The sequence below is a fragment of the Echinops telfairi genome, unplaced genomic scaffold (genome assembly GCF_000313985.2).
Source record: "Echinops telfairi isolate 266 unplaced genomic scaffold, ASM31398v2 ScPeMD7_7469;HRSCAF=8507_0, whole genome shotgun sequence".
NCBI lineage: Eukaryota > Metazoa > Chordata > Mammalia > Afrosoricida > Tenrecidae > Echinops > Echinops telfairi.
In genome coordinates, this window is record NW_022111372.1 from 23,231,831 (window position 1) to 23,258,617 (window position 26,787).

Here is a 26,787-nt window from a genome sequence, read left to right on the forward strand (position 1 = left end):
TTCACCCACTTTCTGTTGTCCGTCCCCCAAGGAGGAGGTTATATGTAGATCCTTGTAATCGGTTCACTCTTTCTACCCCCACCCTCCCTCTACCCTCCTGGTATTTCTACTTTCACCACTGGTCCTGAATGATCATCTGTCCTGGATTCCAGTTCCTATCTGTACCAGTATACATCCTCTGGTCTAGCCGGATTTGTAAGGTAGAATTGGGATCATGATAGTGGGAGGGGGCGAGGAAGCATTTAGGAACTAGAGGAAAGTTGTAGGTTTCATCATTGCTACACTGCACCCTGACTGGCTTGCCTTCTCCCTGCGACCCTTCTGTAAGGGGGTGTCCAGTTTCCTACAGACGGGCTTTGGGTCCCCACTCCGCACTCCCATCGTTCACAATGATATGATATTTTTGTTTTTTGAATCTTGATACCTGATCCCTTTGAACACCTCGTGATCACACAGGCCGGCCACGACACCTTACTGGACACTCTGCCCCAATTGTTTATTAGGAAAGAGGCTTTGATTCTGTAGGGAGATGGCAACCACACCTAGAATCAGAATCTTGGATGTAGTGAAAAGAAGTGTCATTGTTTCCTACAGATTGGTAAGTAAGCACAAATAAGCCTGTGCTTACCCTGCTTATTGGGCCATCCAACACTTCCTGTCTTTGTGTCTCTACATTTAAGGGCAGCAGTCACGGTTTAGATTAGGGGCACCCTGATCTTGGCTGACCTCCTCTTGACTTGGTTACATCTGCAAAGACCCTGTGTGCAAACCAGGTCACGTCCGCAGCTATCGAGAACGAGCTTGAACATTTCTTTTTAGGAGATGCAAGCCAGCCCCCAACTGGGACTCCAGGCTTCCTTGTCTCATTTATGCTCTTTCTAGAATACTCCCTGCTCTCCCTGGCATAGTCAAGGACACTTCGTCAATTAAAAATGTTGTTTTCTTTTTCCAGATGCACTATGTCAGTAAAACAGATCTGTTTTCTGGCACCTTGAAAGGTCTCATTCTTTGCATAAATGTATCAGGTACATGCCTGAACAGTTATTCTGGTGTTTTACTGAAATGCTCAGGTGATACATAAATCACATACTTAAAAACCATTTGGCTTGAATACAGTGTTTTTGATGATACAGCCTAACCCTAAACCCGAGCCACCAACCAAACAAAAATAAGCAAAAGAATTCCACAATCCAACCCTCACTCTGTTCCCTGTAAAATGCTCACTGCCTTGGGGAGTGATGTACTTCCTTGGATGCTTTATTCTGAGCTTATTACTAAGATCCATCTTGGGCCATCCCCAGAGGCAACATTTCTAGCCCTAAACCGAATCCTGAGTGAGTTCTCGCTAGCCCTCCTCAGCCTCCTCGTCTTTGGCCTTTAATTTGGAGAGGGCTGCCCCTCAGTACCCCAGGAGAAAGATGGGGCTTTCTACTCCAGGGATAGTTCTACCCGGATAACCCAACCCTACAGGGCTGCTATGAGTCAGCATCAACCCAGTGACAGGGATTTGCTTTTGGTTTGCTCCCTGCCTCCCCCAGCCCCCGACTACTGCTGTCCTACTCCAAATTCATTCCTCCGTTTAAGTCTTTTTTGTCGTCCCCCCGGCACGTCATCTTTGAATCTGTAACTGTTTTCCTCTCCTCCTGCTTCTGCCTTCAGTACTGTTAGTGCCCTTGTAGCCCTGGAAGGAGCTTGCAAAGCACTTGCTGTTACGTCCGTGGAATGGCCAAGACTCCTGGCAGCCCCGGCATTGTTGAGAGTGGACTGTTATGACCCGAGAGGTTTTCACTGGCTGATGATCATCATCAAACGTAGATCACCAGGCCTTTCTTCCTAGTTCACCATAGTCTGACAGCGCCTGTCAAACCCATTTTGCATCACGCAAGCTTCCACTGCAGAGGACTGGTGGCTGCACGTGAGGTTCATTGGCCTGGAATTGAACCTGGGTCTCCCTCATGGCAGGAGAGAATTCTACCACGGAACCACCAATGCCCCCAGCAAATCAGTTGTCTTTGTTGTTCTCACTTCCTGCCTTTCTGATGGATTGCGACCCCATGGGTTAGAACCGCTCCCGCAGGTTTCCCAGACCGTAAATCTAGTCAGGAGTAGAAAGCCTCATCTTTCTCCTCGGAGTGGCTGATAGTTTTGAACTGCTGACCTTGTGGTAAGCAGCCCAACAAGTAGCTCACTACACCACCAGGGCTGCTATTGTTGTTGTTAGGTATCTTCAGTCAGTTCCAACTCATATCTGACCCTCAGCACGACAGAATGAAACATTGCCCTTCCTGCACCACCCTCATAATTGCTCTTATGTCTGGGCCCACTGTTGCAGCCTGTGTCCGTCCGTCTTGTCCAGGGCCTTGCTCTGTTCCACTGCCCCGCTACTGTACCAAGCCAGCACCATCTTGAATAATAAGAGGGTGCATTGACGTAGGGTTTTGAAAGGTACAAAAGTAGTGCAGTGGGGTAAATGACGGACCGCTAACCACAGGGCCAGCAGTTCAGACCTACCACCACTCAAGGGAACAATGAAGTTGTCTGCTTCTGGGCAGATTTCATCTTGGAAACCCTAGGGAGCAGTTCTGCTCTGTCCTGTGGGGTTGCGGTGAAGTGGACGTGTGAGATAGTTAAAGATGATTGTGCCAACCTAGCCGGTAAACACATGTGGGGTTAATTGAAGGGCGGAGGGATAAATGGCTTGGTGAGCCTCTCCTTTCTAGTTCTCGGGTCTCTTGCTTTGTGATGGTCGCACCAGGACGCACCTACCTTAGCCGTTCCCTGCTTTAGCTGGCAAGGCTCACTTCCAGCAAGACATCCCCAAGGAGAAGCCGCATGGACCTACCCTGCCCCGATGCAGCCCTGGGTGCTGGAGCAGCCGTGTGGAGACCCCTGCCAGCGCTGAGATGCTTACACGTTCACTGATTCGGCTTTCCTCCTGCAGTCGGCATCATTGTGTGTGTTTTGTGAGATGGAGGAGGACTTTGTGGATTGGTGTCGGACATATGGGTTAATGTTGAACTTGTGGGTTTGGGCAGCACTGGGTTGGGATGTTTTCTTGATGCGCACTTATCCTTTCTATAAAACTCTGTCTTTTGCACGAGTTTCTGTGGATTTCTCTAATGTACCCAGACTAACACAACTCATCTTGCCGCCGAGTTTCTGTTCTGAGGTGAGGAACCTGAAGGTCAGAGAATTTGAATGGCTTGCCCACGGCTGAGTGAACCAGGTGTCAGAGCCACCCTCTCCAGGCCTCTATGCCGCTGGGGTTTGCCCAGCCGCTGCTGGTCCCTCGACATGTATAGCTCCCCCTCTCTGGAACCACGCACCACAGGTTTCTACCATGCAGCCTATCACTTTCCACGTCTGCCTGAGCGTCTCTTAGGCTAGCCCTGGTCCCGAGCCTATGCCTCAGGGGTGAGAGAGGCCTGACCCGATTCCTGAACTGGGGCATATTCTAGTGAGAGTTCCTTATCTGAGTCTTGGGGGAGAAGTCCTTCCTCCATTCCTATTCTATTCCTATCTGGATATGTGTGTGTGTGAACACAGTCACGCATGCATATGCCCTCGTGTACACACACCATAGACATGCACACTCATGCATACATGTGTGTATGTTTTGGCACAATACACAGATATACACGTACACATGAATGCATCCAGACGTGTGTGCTTATACAAATGTGCATATTTACACATTGAAGTATGCCTGCATGGTTGTGCCCACATATGTACTATCTGCGCACACTCATGCAACCCACTTATGTGAACAGACACCTCAACGTATTCACATGCGCTACCCCATGAGTGTGCACACAAGTGCTCACATACTGTAACAGTGCCTACATGTGCACATACCTGTGTGTGAACATGCACACACACTCACACGCCCTGCACCCACACGCAGCACCCTTGTGCACACAGGCACAGCTGCTTCCATGCACATGCACACATGTCCACACTCTCAAATATTCATCCACTCACACTCCCCATCTTCTCGGCACTGAGCCTGTCTGCCTCCCTGCTCAGCAGATCCTTGCCTCCCACGCTCCCACCCTGCCCCAGGACTGCTGTACCCGCCGTGATGGTAGCAGGACCCTCCTGGACGCTTTGACTCTTTCTTCCCCGGCACCTCTGCTTCTGGGAAGCCAGTGATTTGGAGTTCATTGTGGCCCGTCTCCAAACGCTAAAGATTATTATCTTGAAAGAAATGCACGTAGAGTTTGGGTAGACGGTGTGGGGGAAGGGGTTTTTGGTAGCCTGTGGGTAAACCAGCCGATGGTTTGTAACCACCGGTTGGAGCTTGTTCTTTTGAAATCTTCTAGAACAAAGGCCCTGTGATGAGGGTGGGCCCAGTGGGGGTGGAATGAGAGCCCAGTCCTCTTCCTTGGATCCCTGAGTCCTCACGTTTTGGAAACACATCAGTCAGTGTCAATCTTGGGAGTGAAGGTGATGATCTCCTGAAGCTGACCAAGTACCAGAGAGGGTCCTGAAGCCACAGCCTTCAGATGATCTGGCCTGCTGGGCTCCTGCCTACAGCTGCCAGGAAAGGGTGCTGCGCTGCTTCTCACTGGTACCTCCGTTGGGTCCCTGGAGCTCTGCGCTAGTGTACAAGGTGTTGAGTCTCTTTACACACACACACACACACACACACACACACACACACACACACACACAGCACTTGTCCACCCACCCAGGGCCCGTTACCTTCTCCTTCCCTTTCATTCTGTTACACGCACTTCCAATTTGGTGAACACTGCAGATGGCGGGCGGAGGAAGCGCCACCTCTCTGAAGAATTCATCGTAAGATCAATGAACTAGAGTGTCCCACACCCCCAACCCCCTCGTCACCATGTGCTCACCTCCCTTCTCATAGGGCAAGGAGCCCTCGTGGCAAAGTAGGCTGTGCCTTGAGCCGCAAACACGAGGTCAGCAGTCCGCACCCACCCGCTGCAGGAGAGCGAGGAGGCTGTCTGTCCTTCAAGTCTTGGAAACCCACTGGGCTCTCATCCCACCCCCACTGGGCCCAGCCTCATCACAGGGCCTTTGTTCTAGAAGATTTCAAAAGAACAAGCTCCAACCAGTGGTTACAAACCATCGGCTGGTTTACCCACAGGCTACCAAAAACCCCTTCCCCCACACCGCCTACCCAAACTCTACATGCATTTCTTTCAAGATAATAATCTTTAGCGTTTGGAGACGGGCCACAATGAACTCCAAATCACTGGCTTCCCAGAAGCAGAGGTGCCGGGGAAGAAAGAGTCAAAGCGTCCAGGAGGGTCCTGCTACCATCACGGCGGGTACAGCAGTCCTGGGGCAGGGTGGGAGCGTGGGAGGCAAGGATCTGCTGAGCAGGGAGGCAGACAGGCTCAGTGCCGAGAAGATGGGGAGTGTGAGTGGATGAATATTTGAGAGTGTGGACATGTGTGCATGTGCATGGAAGCAGCTGTGCCTGTGTGCACAAGGGTGCTGCGTGTGGGTGCAGGGCGTGTGAGTGTGTGTGCATGTTCACACACAGGTATGTGCACATGTAGGCACTGTTACAGTATGTGAGCACTTGTGTGCACACTCATGGGGTAGCGCATGTGAATACGTTGAGGTGTCTGTTCACATAAGTGGGTTGCATGAGTGTGCGCACATAGTACATATGTGGGCACAACCACGCAGGCTGTCTGCGCCTGTCGACAGTTACAGCCTTGGGAACCCTACGGAGGGAGGGATGCTGTGCATTGGAATTCAGTTTGGTTTGATGGGTCTCACAGGGCAGATCTGGCACATGACAGAGTAGCCAAATATTTTGCTGTGGGGACAGAGTTAGAGGAAACACCATTCTTTCTGTGTGTGCAAGGGCCACAAAGAGAATTTTCCGATGCAGTCAGTTTTGTACCTTTAAAACCCACCGCTGTCCATTCTGACCCACAGCGACCCCATAGGGCAGAACAGAACTGCCCCCTAGGCTTTCCAAGGCGAAATCGTCCCACAAGCGGACAGCTTTATCTTTCTCTTGAGTGGTGGTGGGCCTGAACTGCTGATCTTGTGGTTAGCAGTCCGTTACTTATCCCACTGCGCCACCAGGGCTCCTTGTGTGCACTGCGGTATTCTAGCACTAAAACCCTGAGTCAGTGTATCCTTTCAGTATTCAACAAGGAAGGCGTTTTTCAACTTTGATCTGTTCTCCTGCGATGATTCGCAGCCTCTCCAGTCAGTGCACAGAATCTGAGCAGAGGCCTGAGTGGGTCACTGTGCTGAATGGACTCAGGCTATTCATCCCAGGTTGGTCAAAATGCTTCCTTGGTACAGTAGTGGGGCAGCGAAACAGAGCAGGCCCTGGACAAGATGGACCGACACAGTGGCTGCGACAATGGCCCAAACCAAAGAGCGATGGGGAGGATGCGCAGCCTGGGGCAGTGCTTCCTAAGGTGGCACGTAGGGCCGCTGTGGGTTGGGAAAGACTCCGCAGCACCTAATCAACAAAGTCCAAGGGTGGGGCTCACCGGGACGTGCTGGACGATTAGTTGAAGGACTGGTGCTTCAGACCCACCCAGAGGACCGTGGAAGAAAGGCCTGGCCATCTGCTTCGGACAGGTCACAGCTGTGAAAGCTCCAGAGCACAGTTCTCCCGATACGCATGGGATTGCCAGGAATTGCAACAGAGTCCGTGGCTATTGGCTTGGTTTTTTGTTGATGGCTGCTTTACAGAGTCCCAAGGATCGCGGGTGGCGTGTTGGGCTAACATTGGACTGCTAACCTCAAAGGGGTTGATTTGACCCTGTCAGCCGCTCGGAGGGAAGAGCTTCATGTGAAGTTCTCTGCTCTGGTAAAGATTTACAGCCTTGGAAGCCCCCCGTGGTGTCATTCCGAGTTGGAATGGACTGGATGGCAGTGGGTTTGGGGTATGGAGGCCCTGAGTGGTACAATAGTTCTCACATTCCACTAGTTACCGAAAGGTTGAAGGTTCCAGTCCACCCAGAGGTGCCTCGGAAGAACGGCCTGGTCATCCATTCCTGAAAGATCAGCATTGAAAGCCCCATGCAGCAAGGACAGTGGACCCTGGCACCCTCAGAGGCACCATGAGTCTGAGTACACATGCTTGGAACTGGTTTGGTTAAAGCTGCTGTCTGCAGTCACAGGCTTCCTAAGGCTGCTCTCCTAGGGAAGAGAACAAGAACCCTGAACTGCTATGGAAATGCTAGTCCAGAGCCCCCTTGCCTGATGAGGCTGAATGAAAGAGTTTTCCTATTTCTTACTTGGTAAGTTTCATAATTTCATGTCAACTTGTTAAATAGGTTATAGGGGTGGAGTCTAGCCTGTCAATCAGGCCTCTATGTGGGCAAGGCCTTCTCCTGAGGATTCTGGGAACTTCTGTCTTCCTCCCTGGACTCTCTCTCTGCTTCGTCTTCCTGCTGACAAGCAACATGGAGCCATGCTGATGACAGTCAGAGCCCTGGAGCTGGAGGAGCCCCAGCGAGATCCCCACCAACGCTGAGATGCTTCTACCCCCACAAGACTTTCCACCCCCTTGCTTGTGATCTTCCTGCATTTGGTGTCATTGCATGTGTTGTATGAGTCTGAAGAAGAATTTATAGACTTGTATCAGACATATGAGCTAATATCGGATTTATGGACTTGATCTGGGCTGGGATGATTTCTCAATATACAATTGCTAATTTGTATAAAGCTCTTTCTTACACACATATGAGTGCCTATGAATTTGTTTCTCTAGCCAACCTGGTCTAACTCAAACAGATAAAGCAGGAGGTGGGAATAAATAAAAGCCAAAAGAGGGCGAACGTTTCTTTCACCTGGGCAGGTAAAACAAGTACAGCAAGACCCTGGGCGAGGATGAATGGAACTCACCCTCCTGAGAAGCAGGTCGACTGGTTATCGCTGACCCTTGTAGAAACCCTGACAAAGGGGGAGGATGAGGACCAGCCCAAGATAACCGAGTCTGCACTCTGCCTCTTTCCTTGGGCTGACCCCCCACTCGGTGCGGTGGCTGGGAAGAAGGCGACTTTTAAGCGATTTCATTTTTCTCATTTTGCCCAATAATTACATTTTTGTACTTTCTCCTCTGGCTTTATGACACCTTTCTGATTTTAAGAAAAAAAAATGGGGGGCGGGGGAAACCTGGTTTGCTCTTGTGCACCTTCTCTTCGTTTCAGCCTTCCGCGTAGATGATTCTAATCACCACCTCTTTTCTCTCGGCCTCAGAATCACCTCGTTTCATCTTATCATTCTTGACGGAGCTGTTTTCTTCTAAACTATTTGAACCAAATTTCCCCTTTAAATTTGCTCCCGCTTCCATTCTTCCCAGAGAAAGAGGTTTAGTTTCACACGAGACAGACTGTCCTTCGTTCGGGGTAGAATGGTGCTGCCGCTCTGGAATCAGTCTGCACGGACACCCATTTGGGCTGTTGTGGACTCACTGCTTTGAGTCTGTGCCTGTGGTTTGAAGTGACTACGTATGCTTCACTGTAGACAGTGGTTCTCCACCTTCCTCATGCCGTGACCCTTTCATATAGGTCCTCGTGTGGTGGTGACCCCCAACCATAACATTATTTTCCTTGCTACTTCTTAACTGTCATTTTGCTACTGTTACGAATCGTCATGTACATATCTGATATGCAGGATGTATTTTCATTGTTACAAATCGAACATAATGAAAGCATAGTGATTCATCACGAAAACAATATGTAACTATATATTGTGAAATATTTATTTGTAATGACAAATAAATGAAATGTTGTCTTGAAGCATGGTGTAACATGGGTAACACTCTTCATGCTGGGCACCCTATGTGGGCGTATCTGCATGTGGGTGGACCCACCTGGAGACAGATAGAGGAACGGTGTCTTGGTTCCTAAGACCATCGGAAATTATGTGTTGTCCGATGGTCTTAGGCAACCCCTGTGAAAGGGTCGTTCGACCTCCAAAGGGGTAGCGACCCATAGGTTGAGAATCACTGCTGTAAGGCCAGCCTTATAAATCATAAACTGAAAACCCAAACTCACTGCCACTCCATTCATTGCAACTCATAGGGTTTCCAAGACTGTAACTCTGTACAGGAGTAGATAGCCTCATCTTTCTTCTAGTGGGTTTGAACCACCCACCATGTGGTTAACGCCCACCTTATCACTCAGGAAAGAGGACGTGCCTTGCAAAGCTATTGTAAAGCCTCTCTCAGTATGGGGGCCTGGTGCTCTGGTGGTGTAGTAGTCATGAGTTGGACTGCCATCCACAAGGTCAGCAGTTCGAAGCCACCAGCCGCTTTGCAGGACAAAGACGGGCTTTCTACCCCCGTAAAGAGAGTTCCAGTCTTGGAAACTCACAGGGGCAATTCTACCCTGTCCTTTAGGGCCACTATGAATTAGCATCAAGTTGATGGCAATGTTGTTATTTTATTTTCCACAACACAAAGTTTTATTATATACAGGAGACACATTAGCTTGAACTACTAGAGCCCTTGGGGGCGGAAACTATTAAGTGCTGGGTTAAGATCGGCCATTTGGAAAATCCCCCTCTTCCCGGCACCTTGGAAGCAAGGCCTGGTAATCTGTGCCCCACGGGGACAGCCTTGAGAATCCTGTGGGATAGTTCTTCTCACACACAGAACCTCACAGTCAGAGTCCACAGCCACACTACCTTGAACGTGCCCAATCTCGTCTGTCTTGGAAGCTAAGCAGGGTCAGGCCAGGTTAGTACTTGGATGGGAGAATCTCACAGTCAGAATCAGTTTGATCAACGGTGATGGGTTTTCACTCTATTGGTGTTGGGTAAGGAGCGTTGGTGGCGTAGTGGGTTAAGCATCGGGCTGCTAACGACAAGGCTAGCAGCCCAAACCCACCAGCTAGCTGCTCCATGGGAGAGCGATGAGGCTTTCTGTCCCAGAAAGCCTTGGACACCCTATGTTTTGAATACCCCTATAGCTTGCAGACAAGTTGTACTAACCTAATAGTCAGTTCTGCTCTGCTCTGCTCTGGAGGGTTGGTTAAGAGTCATCCCGGTGGTGGGAGGTTTGGGGTATTCTCGAGTTCACAGTGAAACTGGTGAGAAGGGAGGCAAAGGCATTTTATGCGGCTTTAATCATAACTCCCCCAGAGATGACCTCACAATTGCCAGGCTTTGGAACCCACTTAAAAACCCATCACTAAGTGGTTAACTTAATAGGGATTTTAGATGGGGCTTTGATTTTGTGTAGGATTTCCACCAAGTGTGGCTTACACAGATAGCGAAGGTGCGTTATCTCTGTAACATCCAGTCAGCCTAGGGATCGTTGTCCCTGACACAGCGCGATGACTCAGCGGCTTGTCTGGTGCTGCCACGGAGAAGTCGTCAGTCAGTCAAAGCCATTGAGTTGAGTCCGACCCTACAGGACAGGGTAGAACTACACCCCTGGGGGTTTCCAAGACTGCAGAGCCTCATCTTTCTCCCTCAGAGCAGTTGGTGGTTGTGAATGGCTGACTGTGTGGTTAGCAGCCCAACACATGCCCGCACCACCAGGGCTGGCGAGAATCATGAATGAAAAATTATACTAACCTAATACAGTGTACAAGAGGCCTTCAGAAAGTTTGTGAAAGAATTCCATTGTCTTCTAGTTCCATTCCCTTCCCCCCACCGCCCCAAACTTTCTCAAGCCCTCGGATGTGAGGTCTTGATGGGTTGGTGGCAGAATCTTGTCTCACCAGGTTCTGTTCCCAGCCAGTGCACCTCATGCTTGGCCATTACCTGCTTGCCAGTGCAGGTGTCCGTGTTGCTATGGTAGCGAACAGGCTTCAGCACACAGGTAGACTAAGATGGATGTAGAAGAAAGGCCTGGTGATCTCTCCCTGAAAACCAGCCAGTGGAAATCCTGTAGATCTCCATGGTACGATCTTCAGCCTACCATCAGGGTGGTGTAGTATTTTGGTTTGTTGTGTATGAAGTTACCACGAGGAAGGGACCATTGGTGACAACTAACCACTTTATAATACATGATTATAAACACAAAGAAACAGCTTCCTAAACAAATCATGTAGTCACTCGATCATTTCCTGGCATGCCTGCAAATTAATAGATGGCTCAATTCAACGGGAGACCGAACTGTGTGCAGCAACAACTCATGGGTTGCGGCTCAGGGTGGAAGTGCACTTGCAGATTCCTCCTACTGACAGTGTCCAGAGTGCTGGGTCATTGGGAAAATGGACGATGGTACTGGCACAATCACCTTGTACCCCAGGGGGAGGACTGACAATGTTTTATGTTTCTGTTTCTATGGGTTTTTGTTTTTCTGCCTTTAGTTTGCTTGTTTTTGTTTGTTTCTTTGTTGTCTGCTAGTTGGTTTGTAGCTGTTGTTGGAGGAGTTGGTCTTAGGGTGTTTTGATTTTGACACAATACGACCGTCAGAGTAAACCAGAGTCGTCATATCCCAGGGACAAGCAGATGGATTCTGGGCCCCCACTTCACTCTCGCCCCAATCCAAGGACCATTCGTTCTGATCCATGGCCCTGCTCCATACTCACCTTCGTGAAATGATCACTGAAGATAAGGGTGCTACAGCAAAGTGTGCTGAACAAAGCAGATGGTGCCTGGCTATCAATCAGAATAGTTTCTGGGGTCTTGAAAGGCTTGTATTCACACAAGCAGCCATCTAAACGAGGAGTCTACCAAGTCCACATGGAAGAATCACACTAGCGTGTGTGATCCCAAGATGACAATAACAAAATCCAAATATGGCGAAGTCAGAGCTTAAATTGCGAATACCCAATTTGTAGAAGGCTCTGGAGGGCAGTGAGATCCCAAAACCTATCTGCAAGTGTCTAGTCAGATTAAGCCGCTGGCAGCTCCCCTCTAGCCAGAGGCAAGGGTCTCGAACAGTTTTACTATCAGGTAGAGATCATGGTAATCTTGATTATACTGGATCAAACTTGATACCTGGTCGGTTAACCTCCCTCCCGACCCAATCTGAAATTGTTCTAGGTGCAAGTATTTCTTGCATGTTCCATGACAAAAATTTCTTCCCTGGCCTTTTAAATATTGATAGTGGTCTTTCCTTTCATACTCATTAGTTGTATTTTTTTTCATTCTTTCTTTTTTTTAATTGTTTCATTAGGGGCTCATACAACTCTTATCACAATCCATACATACATCAATTGTGTAAAGCACATTTGTACATTCATTGCCCTCATCATTCTCAAAATATTTGTTCTCCACTTAAGCCCCTGGCATCAGGTCCTCTTTTTTCCCCCTCCCTCCCCTTTCCCCCCTCCCTCATGAGCCCTTGATAATTTATAAATTGTTATTTTGTCATATCTTGCCCTGTCCGACATCTCCCTTCACCCATTAGTTGTATTTCTACCTTTTTATTATTATTATTATTTTACCCGTACCACTTTATTTTGTTTCTGTTGGGTTTTCCAGTTTGTGAAGCACAGAAGGAGTAGATGCATAGAGATAAGAACAGATGGAAGGGTTTAGAGGGGAGGCAGGGTAGGGGGGTGGGAAGGGTGAAGGCACTGGGGGAGCAAACAAAGTATGCAGGAGGGAGGAGGGAGCACTAGGACTGATGGTGATTGTATAACTCATTTTAAAAGTGATTACCATGGGGGAAAATTGTTTGGAATAATGATTGTTCAATTCTTTTTGATATGATTGAACTCCTAAATTGTATATGTGGCTTATGTGCCAATAAAACTGTAAAAAAAAAATTATATATGTGTATTTTCCAGGAACCTTTTATTGAGAGGCAAGGACTTTTCAGGGAAAGAAAACAGGAGGCTACTTTATATTTGAGCTCACTCCAGGTGGAACCTATACAATATACAATAGGGCATATACTATACCATATACATGTTATTAGTTCATTTGGATTGAAGGAATGCAATCCTCCAACTCATTTGTGGGAGCATTTGGATTGGGAAAGTAACTGTCATTCATAATTCCTAGGAGCAAATTTGCCCCTGAATCACACACATGGTTTAAGCACGCTGACCTCTTTGTTGGAAGGCTGGTGGTTCGAACCAACCCAGAGGCACCTGGCAAGGCTGGACTAGTGATCTGCTTCTGAACAGTCATCGCTTTGAGAACCCCCTGGGGCAGTTCTGTCCTGCACACATGGGGTCTCCACTGATTGGAACGGACTTAGGAACAACAAGCTCTCTACTCCTGTGGAGCGTCCAGCCTCAGAAACCCTCAGGCTGTTCTGCCTGGGCCTGTAGGGTCACTATGATTCAGGATCGACTCGATGGCATTGAGTTTGAGTTTTGGAAGAACAACAGGTGCAAGTTTAAACACAGATTCCTCTTCTCATCCACCTCTTCAGCCCTAAGGCTCCCTGGCAGCCTCCTTCTCTGGAAATGTGCTGGACACTGTTTTACTGCTCTCTTCTGGCCCATGTTTGACTCCCTAACTCTTCTTTCCACTTGAAATCCAGCCTTTCTTGTTCCCGAGACGATGGCCAGCGTCTCCCCACCCCACCCCGCGCTTCATTGCCTGGTACCCCTCCCAGGCAGTTGTGAGGATTGTTGGCCTCACCGCTCCCTGCTGGCCTCGGTTGTCTTCCCCACTACCCTCTCTCTGGGTCCCCTCACATCCTTTTGAGGCTCAGCTTCCAGCCGCACTGAGGCTGAAACTCGGCGGTCGGCATGCCCTATCTTGCTTATGTGTTTGGCCCATACAGTACTGTTGGGAAAGCTGTTTTAAACGTGAATTTGTTGCCAGTGATCGGAAATTGGGATCCAATGCAGATTCTTGCCTTCCCTTGTAAGATCGGCTGAGCTGGCAGTGGTGGGGCTGAGCAGGGAATGACGGTCCCCATTAAATGGGACACAGGTCTGCTGCTTCCTATTGTCCCACTCCCCTGGGCTCCCAGGCTCAAGGGGGCCCATTATGGCCATTTCTATGTATCACATTGGTGCTATCCGAGTTCTTAAAATAGAGAGGGGTGGGGAGTGGGGACAAGTGTCCTACGCCCAGGTGTTTGCTCAAAGGCAAGAAAATCAGAGCTGGGCAGAGAATGGTGTGTTGCAAAAACAACGGAAGCAAACTTTATTCTCTGTCTTCTTGTGGAAGAGAAGACTAGTCCCTAAAACTCAACTCTCTGCCACTGAGTCCATTCGGACGTGTAGTGACCCAATAGGACAAAGTAGCACTGCCCCTGTGGGTTTTCGAGACTGAATCTTTAGAGGACGTAAAAGCCTCATCTTTCGCCCTCAGAGCAGCTAGTGGTTTCAAACTGCTGACCTTGAGATTAACAGTCTAATGCCCAACCCACTAAGCCACCAGGGCTCCTAGACGTTCCTTACATATTTAATATTCAAGATGTGACCGAGTTGGCAAATAGCAACTTAAGATGCCAGAGTTTGTAACCATTCATCTAGATTATCCTGGTCACCAAAGATGGTGGTAGGGTGGTTAGGTACCATTGAGTCTGTTGTGACCCATGGTGACATTATGCCCAGCAGAGTGAAACATTGCCTGGTCCTGCACCATCCTCACAATTGTTCCTATTGTTGAAGTCATGGTGTCAGTCCATCTCCTTGAGGACCTTGCTCTTTTGTTGCTGCCCCTCCGCTTTACCAAGAGGAGCCCTGGTGCCATGGTGGTTACGCATTGGGCTGTGATCTGCATGGTCAGCAATTCAGAACCACCAGCAGTTCCGAAGGAGAAAGACTGGGCTTTCCACTCCTGTAAACAGTTACAGGTTCGGAAACCCACAGGACGTCGCTACGAGTCAGCCTTGGCTTTATGGCAGCGAGTTTGGTCTCCTTTCCCAAACATGGTACCCGTCTCCAGGGACTAGTCTCTCCTGACGATGACGTCCTGCCATTCTTGCCTTCAAGGAGCGCTCTGGCTGTCCTACTTCCAAGACAGATTGTTTGTCCTTTCAGCAGCCCTAGGTACTTCCAGTATTCTTCTTCATCCACGGCATTCGACTGTGTGGATGGGCACAGACTATGGATAACCTTGAGAGGAATGGGAATTCCAGAACACTGCTTTGTGCCCATGAGCTACTTGTACTTGGATCAAGAGGCAGTTGTGTGAACGGAACAAGGGAATGCCAAATATGAAGGCATTTCAAAAAGTTCACGGAAAAACGAAATTAAGCAATAATGGAACTTTCCCCAAAACTTTTTGAAGCCCATCTATCCATCGATCGAAGTAGACACTCAGCTGTGTGCTGTGGGGTGCAACCCATAGCGCCCCAAGAGGACAGAGCAGAACTGCCTCATGCGGGTTGCGGGGCTGTCATGTTCATGAGAGCAGAGCCCCGGGCCCTTTCTGCCATGCTGGTGATTTTGAACTGCCAGCCTTTCCGTTAGCAGCCTAGTGCTTCACTCTGGTGCCACCAGAGCTCATAGATATGGGTAATTCAGAATAACACCATATTTATTTATATCTAAAAAATGTATGCCTGCACACAATTAATTGATTGATTAGGTAGTTAATTTGCATAAGGCACGCTGGTGGTGGAAACAGTAAAGCGCCAGGCTGCTGTGAAAGGTTGACAGTTTTGTTATCCTCTCCGGATGTCCCTGGCTTCCCGCTCCACTTCTTCCTGAAGAATTGGAGAGTCGGTGGCAGAAGAGTGTCTCACAGACCCAGCGTTTCACTAGCCTAGCAAGGATTTCCAAGTGGAAGTTCCTTTCGAAGGAGGAAGGGAGATGATCCAGGGAGGTGCAGTGCAGAGATCTTTATTTCACTATTACAAATGCATGATGACTAAGGGGAGGAGTAGCCACCACTGTTGTGGGGAGGTGGAGGGAATTTCTGATAAGTTTGAGGCCCATCCCTCCCTTTCCTTCATTTGATCAGGTCGGAAGTATCATGGTGATCGCCTAGGTGAGTGGTTCTCCACCTTCCTAATGCCGCGACCCCTTCATACAGGTCCTCATGTTGTGGTGACCACCAAACCATAACATTATTTTCATTGCTACTTTGTAACTGTAATGTTGCTACTGTTATGAGTCAGGCAACCTCTGTGAAAGGATCGTTTGACCCCCAAAGGGGTCATGACCCACAGGTTGAGAACTGCTGGCCAAAGTCATGGCACCAGTGGTTGTGATTTTTATTATGTGATTTTATTTATATATTTATTTATGATTTTTATTATTATTTTTATTATGACAATTAGTAACGAGGATTCTTTAGGTCATTTCTTTCCACGCCGCACATGGTCAAGATGGGAGGGAGTTCTCTAATTGCAGGGTCCTAGAATTAGTAAGTTTTACTACAGGTTATCAATGGAACTCTTTGACTGCCCTTGTTCTTAGGGTGCATTACAGTGGAATTTCCCAGCCTTCCCGGTACCTTTCCCTAACAGTTCGAATCTGTCCAGTAGCTCGGAAGATCTGTTTCTATGAAGATGAGAGCCAGGAAAACTCAGCTGTTGCCATTGTTGTTGTTGTCGGCCGATAGTCGATTCTAACTCCTAGAGACCCCGTGCACAACTACAGGAAACGTCACCCAGCCCGGCACCATCCTCGCAACTGTTCCTGTGTTTGAGCCCATTGTTGTAGCCACTGTGTCAACCCGCCTCCCCGAGGGCCCTCCTCTCCTTCACTGCCCCTCTGCTTTACCAAACAGTGTGCTTCTCCGGACTGGTCTCTCCCGACAGCATGTCCAAAGCATGTAAGACCAATTCTTGCCATCCTTGCCTCTAAGGAGCGCTATGGCACATTTGTTTGTTGTCTTAGCAGTCCGTGCACTTTCAGTGTTCTTCTCCAGCACCACAATTTGTTCCTTCTTCTTCATTCTTCCTCATTCCATGTTCAGTTCTCACATGCACATGAGGCAATGGAAAATACCATGGCTTGGGTTAGGCACACCTTGCTCCTTAAAGTAGCCCCCTTGCTTTTCAACACTAAAGAGGTCTTGTAAAGTCAGTTTAGCCAATGCAATGCAGTGTTTAATCTCTGGACTGCTGCTTCCATGATCATTGATTGTGGATCCAAGCAAGACAAAAATCCTTGACAACGTCAACCCTCCATTTATCGCGATGTTACCTATTGGTCCAGATGTGAGGATTTAGGTGTTCTTTATACTGAGTCATAATCCACACTGAAGGCTGCAATCCTTGATCTTCCTCAACCTGTGCTTCAACATACCTCGACAGAGGACAGTACTGAGGACACTTGGTGGGGAATGAGTCCGGTCTGACCAACCCCACGGTGGAGTGAACCAAGAAGGGAACATAACAGATCAGCAATGGGAGCAAATCAAAGCTACAAAACCCCTGAGGAGGCCCCAAAATAGGCTTCAGGGCAGTTCCTGGAACTCCCGAGGACTGGTGGGGAGATAGATAGTCATACAGGTCAGTGGACAGGCCTGGAATTTTGTATGCTTTTTTTTCTTCTTTTGTTTTTTTTCATCTTATTCAATCTCTTGTTTTCTTTTTGTTTTGTCTCTGTTATTGTTGTTTTGCTTACCTATATAAGATAGGCATGGGAAGTGGACCGAAGGTTCCGGAGGGACTTAAGGGGAGGAGATGGCAGGGGAAAGGAGTGGTGAGCAAACAGTGCCATAGACAAAGCAACAACTAGGGAATTAAGATCAACAAGGAGGAGGACGTAGAGATCCCGGTGGTGTTGGAGCAATAGCAGTCTAGCAGAGAGGAATTACTATGTGGCAGAAGAAGGGCAAGCATGATGGTGGGGCAGGAGGAAGGTAAAAGGAAGCAGAGTAAAGATTTAGGAAGCAAAGCTATAGATAGAGATATAAGCATAGGTGTGCACTCATGTAAATATATTGATTCATAAAAACAGAGGTATTGGCCTATATACATATACTTATATGGCAATACATTGAGGAAGTGGGTGGACTTTGGACCTCTGCTTAAACCCTCTCTCATTGTAAGAGCACTTTGTTTTACCAACTTGGCATTCTGTGATGCTCAGCCTCCCATCAAGATCGCTAAAGACAAAGTGGGTGCATAAACAAATGTGAAGAAAGCTGATGGGGCCCAGCTATCAATAGATATAGCACATGGGGTCTTAGAAGCTTGAAGTTAAATAAGCAGCCATCTAGTCGAGAAGCAACAACCCCACATGGAAGAAGCACATCAGCCTGTGTGATCATGAAGTGTCGATGGATTAGGTAACAGGCACCAGAAGACCCAAAACAAAAACCTATTGTTGAGAAAGAGGTGTGGTTGGAGCAGAAACCCCAAACCCATCTGTAGACAGTAGGACATCCCCTCACAGAAGGGTCACAAGGAAGGGATGAGTCAACCAAGGTGCAGTATAGCACCAGTGAAACACACTATTTCTCTGGTTCTTTGAGGCTTCCTCACCCCCCACCTATCATGACCTCAGTCCTGTGTTTCAGTTCTGGCTAGACTGGAGCATGCACTACACTGGTACAGATAAGAGCTCATGACACATGGAATCCAGGTCAGATAAACCCCTCAGGAACAGAAATGGGAGTAGCGATACCAGGAGTGTAGGGGGGAAGGTGGGGGGAGTAGGGGAGGAAGCGGGGAACCAATCACAATGATTGCCGCATAACACTCCCCCTGCCCTGGAGATGAACAACAGAAACGTGGCTAAAGGGAGACAGTGGTTAGTGTAAGATATGACAACAATTTATCATTTATCAAGGGGTCACGGGGGTGGGGGTGGAGAGGGAGGGGAAAAAGAGGAGCTGATACCAAGGACTCAAATAGAAAGTACAGTGAACCCTCGCCACTTCGCGCTTCGACTTCCGCGGCTTCACTCTATCGTGGTTTTTGCGTAACAGCGCATGCTCTGTCATTACTGCCACTGATTGGCTCATACTGTACATGCTTGATGCCATAAATAATATAATAAATAATAAATGATAATTGTAACGTCCAAAATGTTTTACTGTATTTTCCCTTTTTCATTTAATAAATTGGGTAATACGAGTGTAATGGTGACTAAAGGGTGTTTTTTCATGTCCTCTATGCTCTAACTACGAAAATATTTGATTTACAAATAAGGAATCCTACTTCGAGGAATTTCATTTATCATGGTAGGGTCTAGAACCGATTAACCGCGATAAACGAGGGTTCACTGTAATGTTTAGGAAATGATGATGGCAGCCTATGTGCAAATATGCTGGATACAATTAATGTATGGAATGGTATAAGAGCCCCAATAAAATGATTTATAAAACAAACAAGCACAAGTGCTTCAAGTCTTCCTCATTTTCAGCAAGCAAGGTTGTGTCATCTGCACAGTGCAGGTTGTTTATAAGCCTGCCTCCAATCCTGATGCCTCACTCTCTTCATATAATCCAGCTTCTCTGATGATTTGCTCGGCATACAGAGCGAATCCGTGTGGGGAGCGGATACAACCCCGATGCACACCTTTCTGATTTGAACCATGCAGTCTGCCCTTGATCTGTTCATGCAACCTTAGTTCTGTTTCATCTGCAAGATCCAGTTTAGGCCCTACTTTCCGAAACTGTTCCTGATGTCTTTTGCCTTGTTCTCAGCCTCCTGTGAAACACTTTATCATTATTGTCAGTGATATTCATTATCTCATGCCTGATATATATATATATTTACTTCCTGATCGAATGAGCGTCCCCAGCATGCTGTGTGGGTAGGTTCAAAGTGATCCTGGGAAAACCATTCATTTCTCTTCAGTCAAATGCTGCCTTGCTATTTTAAATGCTTATCTGAAATACTGCTGTTTCGTTTGTTTCAGGGACTTGAAGATAGAAAATTTGCTGCTAGATGAAGACAATAATATCAAGCTGATAGGTATGGCTTTTTGTTTGTTTTTAAAACAAGACTATTCTTTAGGTGTTATGCTGTCAACTCTCAAAACTATTTGTTTGGGGGACTCTGATTGGGGGAACTATCCGTGATGCATTTCTTAGCTCCCCAGCCAGTCCTTCTCATTTACTTCTGACCCTGAATGACGGTTTTGAAAATGAAAATGAATAATAACAAATGTGTAAATTTAATTAAGGAGGTGAATTTCAAAGCCTTGAATGAATATTTCTCATGTGCCCTTTGAGTTATTCAGACAAAAGCTTCTCTGCACACTCGCCTGGGGAGTCTGAACCGTTTGTTCAGCATCAGCTCGATGACAAGGGGTTTGCTCAGACTCAAAAACTCACTGCTCTTAAGTCGATTCCAACTCAGGGAGATCCTGTCGGTCAGGAGAGAACTGCCCTGTGGGTTTCCAGGGACTGTAGTGTTTTATAGAAATAGAAAACCTCATCTTTCTCCCACAGAGGAGCTGGAGGTTTTGAACTGCTGGCCCTATAGTTAGCAGCCCAATGCATAACCCGCTATCTGCACTAGGGCTCTGTGGATTTACTAGAATGTACTTTTCACTAAGCTCCCAATTCGCTCAGCCCGGCTCCAACTCAAGAGCCCTAACTCTGACCTGTAGTTGAAAGAGACATTATGCTTTTCCAGAGGGAAGCCGGGAATGGTGTTTTGTGTAGAATCTGTGCTCCCTGTTTTTTTCTCTGGGGGTGGACTGAGGAGGTACCAGAGGGAAGGCGGACTTTGTGTCTTGTGGGTTTTCTTGCCCGTGGGCTGAGCAATTTGGATCAAACATCCTCACTCCAGTCTTTTCCTAACTTGAAAGTACTTTGAATCTTTCCTTCAAAGGAATTACCTAGTTGTTTTTCAAAGGATGATTATAGCTATTATCATTTCCTCTTGAGTTTCTCTCTTTGAAAGAATTTTATTCCAATAAATCTTCATAAGTCACGTTTCAAATGAACTAGAATAACCAGGAGTAAGATTTGATTTAATCGGGATTTTTTTTTATACCCCATCCCTTTCCAAAAAAAAAAAAAAGTCTGATGTTTGATAGTTTAGTATCTTAGAATATATCAACTACAACTGAACACTTTTTTCCCTTTTAAATTTATTATCTCAAAGCAGTATTCACTTGAGCCTTTTTATTTATTTATTTGTTTGAGATTCATTTTTCAGTTCTCAAGAAAATGGAGTAATAATTGGTTTAGATATTTACCAAATCTAATTGAGGCAGATCCATGACATTTCTGGGAGGCAAACTTCTTGCTAGTCTCATAGTGCTAATTATAGGCATGTGTGTGTGCCTGAAGAATTTTAATAATTACACTTATGAATGTGAAACAGACTCTTTCTCTGCAATATATTTTTAAATTAAGCCCCTTGGCTAGGTCAACATAAGCTAGTTAAAATGCAGCTTTTTATCTCCTCCACTCTCTAAGCCTTCCCCTAATTTATCTTCTGTAAACTGCACTTAAGATAAGAGGAGACTCCGATTTGCCTGGAAGCAGGGGCCATCCCTGGCCCCTGTATCTCTTCTTCTAATGAGCCAAGGAGGGCATCTTCATAGGCAAGTCTGGGCGTTGAGGAAGGAACTGAGTTAACCTGTTAATGGGAGCCCCACTGAGCTGAGGAATGGAGCCTTTTGCTTTAGTCTAAGAATCTTCTGGAACTCCTCTGAGATTGAACCTAAAACATGACTTTTTATGACGTTTTCCTTAAAACATTGCCCCCAATAATATAATCTTTATTCCAGCTAACTTGCTGGCTCTCCATGTGGTTGGTGCTGTGTGCTGTCAGTTCAATTCATACTCCTCAGGAGTCTGTCTGACAGAGTAGAACTGCCTCATGGGGTTTCCTAGACTGGAAGCCTTAACGGGGAAGCTTGGTGGCTCAATGATTGAGTGCCAGCTTCTAACCCACAGGTTGGCGGGTTCAAACTTACCAGCAACAGTGAGGGAGAAAGAAAGCTGGGGCCATCTGCTCCCATCGCGGTGTAGTCTTGAAAACTCTGGGGCAGTTCCACTCCATCTTTTAAGGTCCTGGTGAGTCAGAATCAGCTTGTGGCAACCAGGAATCTTTTAGGGGAGCAGATGGCCAGTTTTTTCCTCTTGGGGAATGGTTATGGGTTCTAACCATCCATCTCTGGGTTGCCAGGCGAGTGCTTAACCACTGCGTCACCACGGCAACGACAGACATTTGTAAAGGGATGGGAGTGCTGATTGAATTTTGCATAGAAATTCACTGCCATCGAGTTAATGCTGACTCATAGCGCCCCCCGCCCCCCATGGGTTTCTGAGACTGTCACTGTTGATGGGAGTAGAAAGCCTAATGCTGACTCATAGAGCCGCCCCCCCCCCACCCCATGGGTTTCTGAGACTGTCACTGTTGATGGGAGTAGAAAGCCCCGAGTACCTGCTGGTGCTTTCAAACTGCTGACCATGCGGCTCGCAGCCCAGGGCATAACCACACCACCAGGGCTCCCTTATGAATTGTACATCTCAACAGGATTAAAATGGCCAGTGATTTGTGACCTATATTTGCCCACAATAAAATGTTTAACAACAGAATTACAACAAAGGAAGGAGTTGATGTTGAGGACCCAGCAGCCGTAGCTGGTTGGCCAGCCCCGTTGGTGGTACTTGTGATGCTCCAGGGAGCCAGCGCTGAAGATTTCACAGTGATCGGTCCTAAGGAGCCTTGGTGCCATAGTGCTTCCGAGTTGGGCTGCTGACCGCCAGGTCAACAGTGTGGAACCAGGGGCCTGCTCTCAGGGAGAAAGAGGATGCGTTCTACTCCCGTGAGGAGTTAGGGTCTTGGAAACCCAGAGGGACACCTCTACCCTATTCCATCGGGTTGCGATGAGCCAGGATGGACTTGGAAGCAGTGAGGCTGGTTGGGAGTTGTGATGCCTCGTGGCGTACTGGGTGACATGGTGGCTGTAGTTTGAAGTCGCCAGCCACTCACCAGGAGAAAGATGAGACTACTCCCAGACAGATGTACAGTTTCAGAAACCCACGGGGGTCAGTTCGACGCTGTATCCTATAGGGTTGCTATCAGTCAGAATTGACTCTGTGGCAGTGAGTGAGTGAGCCAAGTTGCAGAGCGTTTTTGGAGCTCTGCTTGAATGGGGCCCAATGTTAGAGCAGTTATTTCATGACGCAGCGTAGCCCACAGATTATTGGGAGGATTTTTTTTCCTGGCATGGCATCTTGGTCCATGCCGTGTGAATGACTTCTGACACAAAACTTCACCCAGTCCCGTGTCATCCCTTTTCTGAGCTTTCTTAAAGCATAAACGAGCAGATTTGTTTTGACGAGTAGTGCATTTTGCAAGTTCAGACATGTTAGAGTGCAGGAGAAAAGAGAACAAAACTGTGGGGTGTTTTTTGTTCAAGACTAGCAGGCAGTCTCTGGCCACGGCCCCCTCCCTGACTTCTGTTTGGGGATGCAGCACCATAATGCTTACATTAAAGTTCAAAGGATGAGGCTCAGTCTTATGTCAAAGAGGGAGGAGGAGGACCCCCCATAAGGGCGTATCACACTGTCCCCTCCGTAATGAGCTGTGGCATCTCCGATCACAGGGAACCGGGTCACAGAGGGCCCCGGGCACCCGAGTAGCCTGAGATGCCTTGGGCTTTTCTTCTTTCCAGTGGCCTTAACCCGCCCAGAAGAAAGCGGTGGCCCCAGGTCATGAAGCGTCACTCCCATTGCATCTTTGCAGAGTTAGTTTTTCCACACTGAAGTGTTGGGAAGGTGCCTGGCTGGTGCAGACGACTTATGCACTCTATTAACGTCAAGGTTAGTGGTTCAAAGCCCCCTCCCAAGGGCATCATGGAGGATAAGCCTGTCTGTCTGCTTCTTGAAAGATCCTCCCCATCTACCAAGAAAGCCACCCAGAGGGCCGTTCCCCTCAATAACACAGGGCCCGGTCCGAATGGACTTGACAGCTACAAGGGACTGATTAGGTATTTGTTCAAAGCACCCCACGGGCTCAGTGGATTGGGGGATATATTCAAGAGACTTGCACAAAGTGGCTGGGTCACACGCCACCGAGGGCGACAGGGACACCAGCCCCGGAAGATCAGTGTTCCTTTAGCTCCCCTCCCCATGAGGCCATTTGGAAGCCGATGCTGGGTCTGCACCGTCCAGCACGCTTTTTCTCTCTGCCTTAGTGCTCGAAAGCTGAGCCTCCTCTGCTCCTGGATGACTCGTTTGCAAACTTGATGGAAATGAGCATTGGCTCAGCACACTTGGCGCTCTCGCCGAGTTTGACCGTGGGGTCTGCTGTGTCGTGTGTCCAGCCAAGCCAGGAAGCAGACACCTCACGTCCCCCCTTAAGTCGTGAGACTCATATCCAGGGGTTATGGTTTGCAGCTGCTGCCTTGGCTTTTCTTTGGATGTGAAATAGTGGGGGAGCCTGAGCGCATGTTTCCTTTCCTGCGGTCTGTGCTTTGTTTTGCCTTTTTTTGTTTAATGCCCTCCTCTTCATTTCCACATTGTCTAATTCAGAGCCCATTTTGTCCTCCCCTTTCTGCAGACTTTGGCTTGAGCAACTGTGCGGGGATCCTGGGTTACTCGGACCCGTTCAGCACGCAGTGTGGCAGCCCCGCCTACGCTGCGCCCGAACTGCTGGCCCGGAAGAAATACGGCCCCAAAATTGATGTCTGGTCCATGTGAGTTACTGAGCTTATCAGAGTGAACTTCCCCTCCTGTTGTTTCCACTGTTGCTTTCGTGTGGACTAATGACTGACTCCTGGGTGAGAATGTATTGTAGTCTAGGCTCTGGAATATATACTTAAGGGTCCCTTGGTGGGAGGGTCCCCCTTTTCTAACCCTCCCTGTCTTGTCTACACCCACTTGCTGAGTGGCAGTTACCAAACTTCATTTCAGCACTGTGGGGTAAAGGAAACACGTCTTTATACTCAAGATGCTCATGGTCTGGTTTCGTGAATCACTTCATGTCCTTCTAAAATTTTCCATTGCAATCAGACTAAAGCCTGGCCTTGGGGCCGGGGTCTCCATCCTTGTGGGACATGCCTTCTGCCCACCTCTCCTGCCTCATCGCCTAAGGACCATTTTGGCCACTCCCCCCCACCCCCCACCTCCACCCCCACCAGGGACTCTGTACTTGCTGTTGCCTGAGCATGACATTCCCTGGCTCTTCAACTGGCCCATGCCCACCTGCCATCCTCTTGCGGGTTCGGCTGTGCATCGTCTGTCTCCCTGTGCATTGCTGGAGTGGGGCTGGGCAAGGGTAGAGCCCTTGTTGGACCGTGTCACCATTTCACTTGCAGCCCCTGGCTCTGGGTGGCTTACCAGGGGCCAACTCAACACGTAGTTTCTGAAGGCGTGATTCCTTAGTTGTCCTCGAGACACCGTCCTCGGGACACCGGGCCTTACTTCAGCCCCTCTTGCTCCCCATGGTGAACAAGCCCTCACTATTGTGCGTGTGCCTAGCACGGAGTCCTGGCTCCCTGGGGAAAGGCTCAAGTCCTTGCTGTGGGGAAATGGGCTCTAGACAGAGAGGGAAGGGGGATCCTGACCAAGATATAGGAGCTTGAGATGCAGGGGCTCATGTCAAGGGGAAGCGGTTGATATGAAGTCATTCTCAAATGCCCTATACCTTGCTGCCTTCAGTACTGGCTGATAAAAAAGGAAAAAGCTGGCATCTGCTGGGTGTTTGGTACGTGCTAGACCCTGTGTCTTTTAAATTTCCCAGGAGGCCAGAGACATGCTTACCCCTGCTAGCCCCATTACCAAAGAAGAGCCCGATCATAAGAGAAAGGAGTAAAATTGCCCAAAGTCTTAGAGCCGTAAGGTAGTGGGGCTGGGTTTTGAGTCGGGTACCAGCCTCTTGGGCGTGTCATGGGAGGCCCTTGCTTGACCTCGCAGCCCCGTCTGATGCCACTCTCCCTCTCCTCGCTCCTACGGGCCCTTCTTGGGAGAACGTAACGCTGCCCCCATACCTTGAACACTGCCTGCTGCACTCACCAGCCTCCTGCCTCTGTATGTACAGTGTCCTCAGGCTGGAATCCTCTTTCCTGATCCTGCACCGCTTTTCCTCTGGTGGTGGTACCTGATGCTTCTGCTGGGCAGCCCCCCGGGCCCCTCTCCTTTCTTGGTGCCCCCCCCACCCCTCCCACCCCCGTGGGGGACGAATGGCAGAAACCATGGGGGAATGGAGACAATGGTCGGTGTGAGATATGAAACAATAATAATTTATAATCTATCAAGGAGTCACAAGGGTGAGGGGCGGGGGGAAGAAGAGCTGATACCAAGGGCTTAATAGAAAGTAAATGTCTAGAAAAGAATGATAGCAACATATGTACAAATCTGCCAGATACAATTGATGTATGGATTGTAATGATAGTTATAAGAGCCCCCAATAAAATGATCTTTTAATTTTTTTAAAAAAGATGGAATTATTCAATGAGTTCTTTTAAGCTCCCTGATAAGGAGCCCTGGTGGGCTATGTATTGGGCTTTTAACCACAAGGTTGGGGGTTCAAACCCACCAGCGTACTTCTCAGGAGAAAGACTCCTGTAAATATTTAAAGTCTTGAAACCCGAAGGCGCAATGCTGCGGTGTTGTCCTGTCAGGTTGCTGTGACTCAGAATCAACTTTGCTGGAAGCAAGCGTTTTAGGTTTGGTTCGTGTGCTGTTGGGGCTGTGAGCTGGTCTTAACTCACAGCCACCCCATGTGACAGAGAGACCCTGACCCACTGGGTTTTCAGGGCTCTGGTCTTTACAGAAACAGATGGTCAAATCTTTCTTCTGCTGAGCCACTGAGTGGGTTTGAACTGCTAACCTTTTAGATATTGGCCAAGCTCTTAACCATTGTACCACCAGGGCTCCTTGTGACATTATATATTCACACACACACACACACACACACACACACACACACACACACACACATTCTGTTGTTATTCTGAAAGAGTTTCTGAGTGGTGAAACCAGTTAACCTGTGTATTAGTCTGGGTACTTTGGAGAAACAAATCCATGGCAACTCACGTATAAGAGAGAGTTTTATGTAAAGAAAAGGTGCATCACGAAAACATCCCAACCCAA

General features: G+C 48.2%; 1 protein-coding gene across 1 annotated transcript in view; it reads left to right on the forward strand.

The window, feature by feature from the left end:
* The window catches only part of HUNK (hormonally up-regulated Neu-associated kinase), a 140,722-nt gene that overhangs the window by 61,783 nt on the left and 52,152 nt on the right, over positions 1-26,787 (forward strand). Inside the window, exons 4-5 of the mRNA XM_013006896.2 lie at positions 19,644-19,699; positions 24,254-24,389. Coding sequence (XP_012862350.1) covers positions 19,644-19,699; positions 24,254-24,389 — 192 coding nt within the window. The remainder of the gene's footprint in view (positions 1-19,643; positions 19,700-24,253; positions 24,390-26,787) is intronic.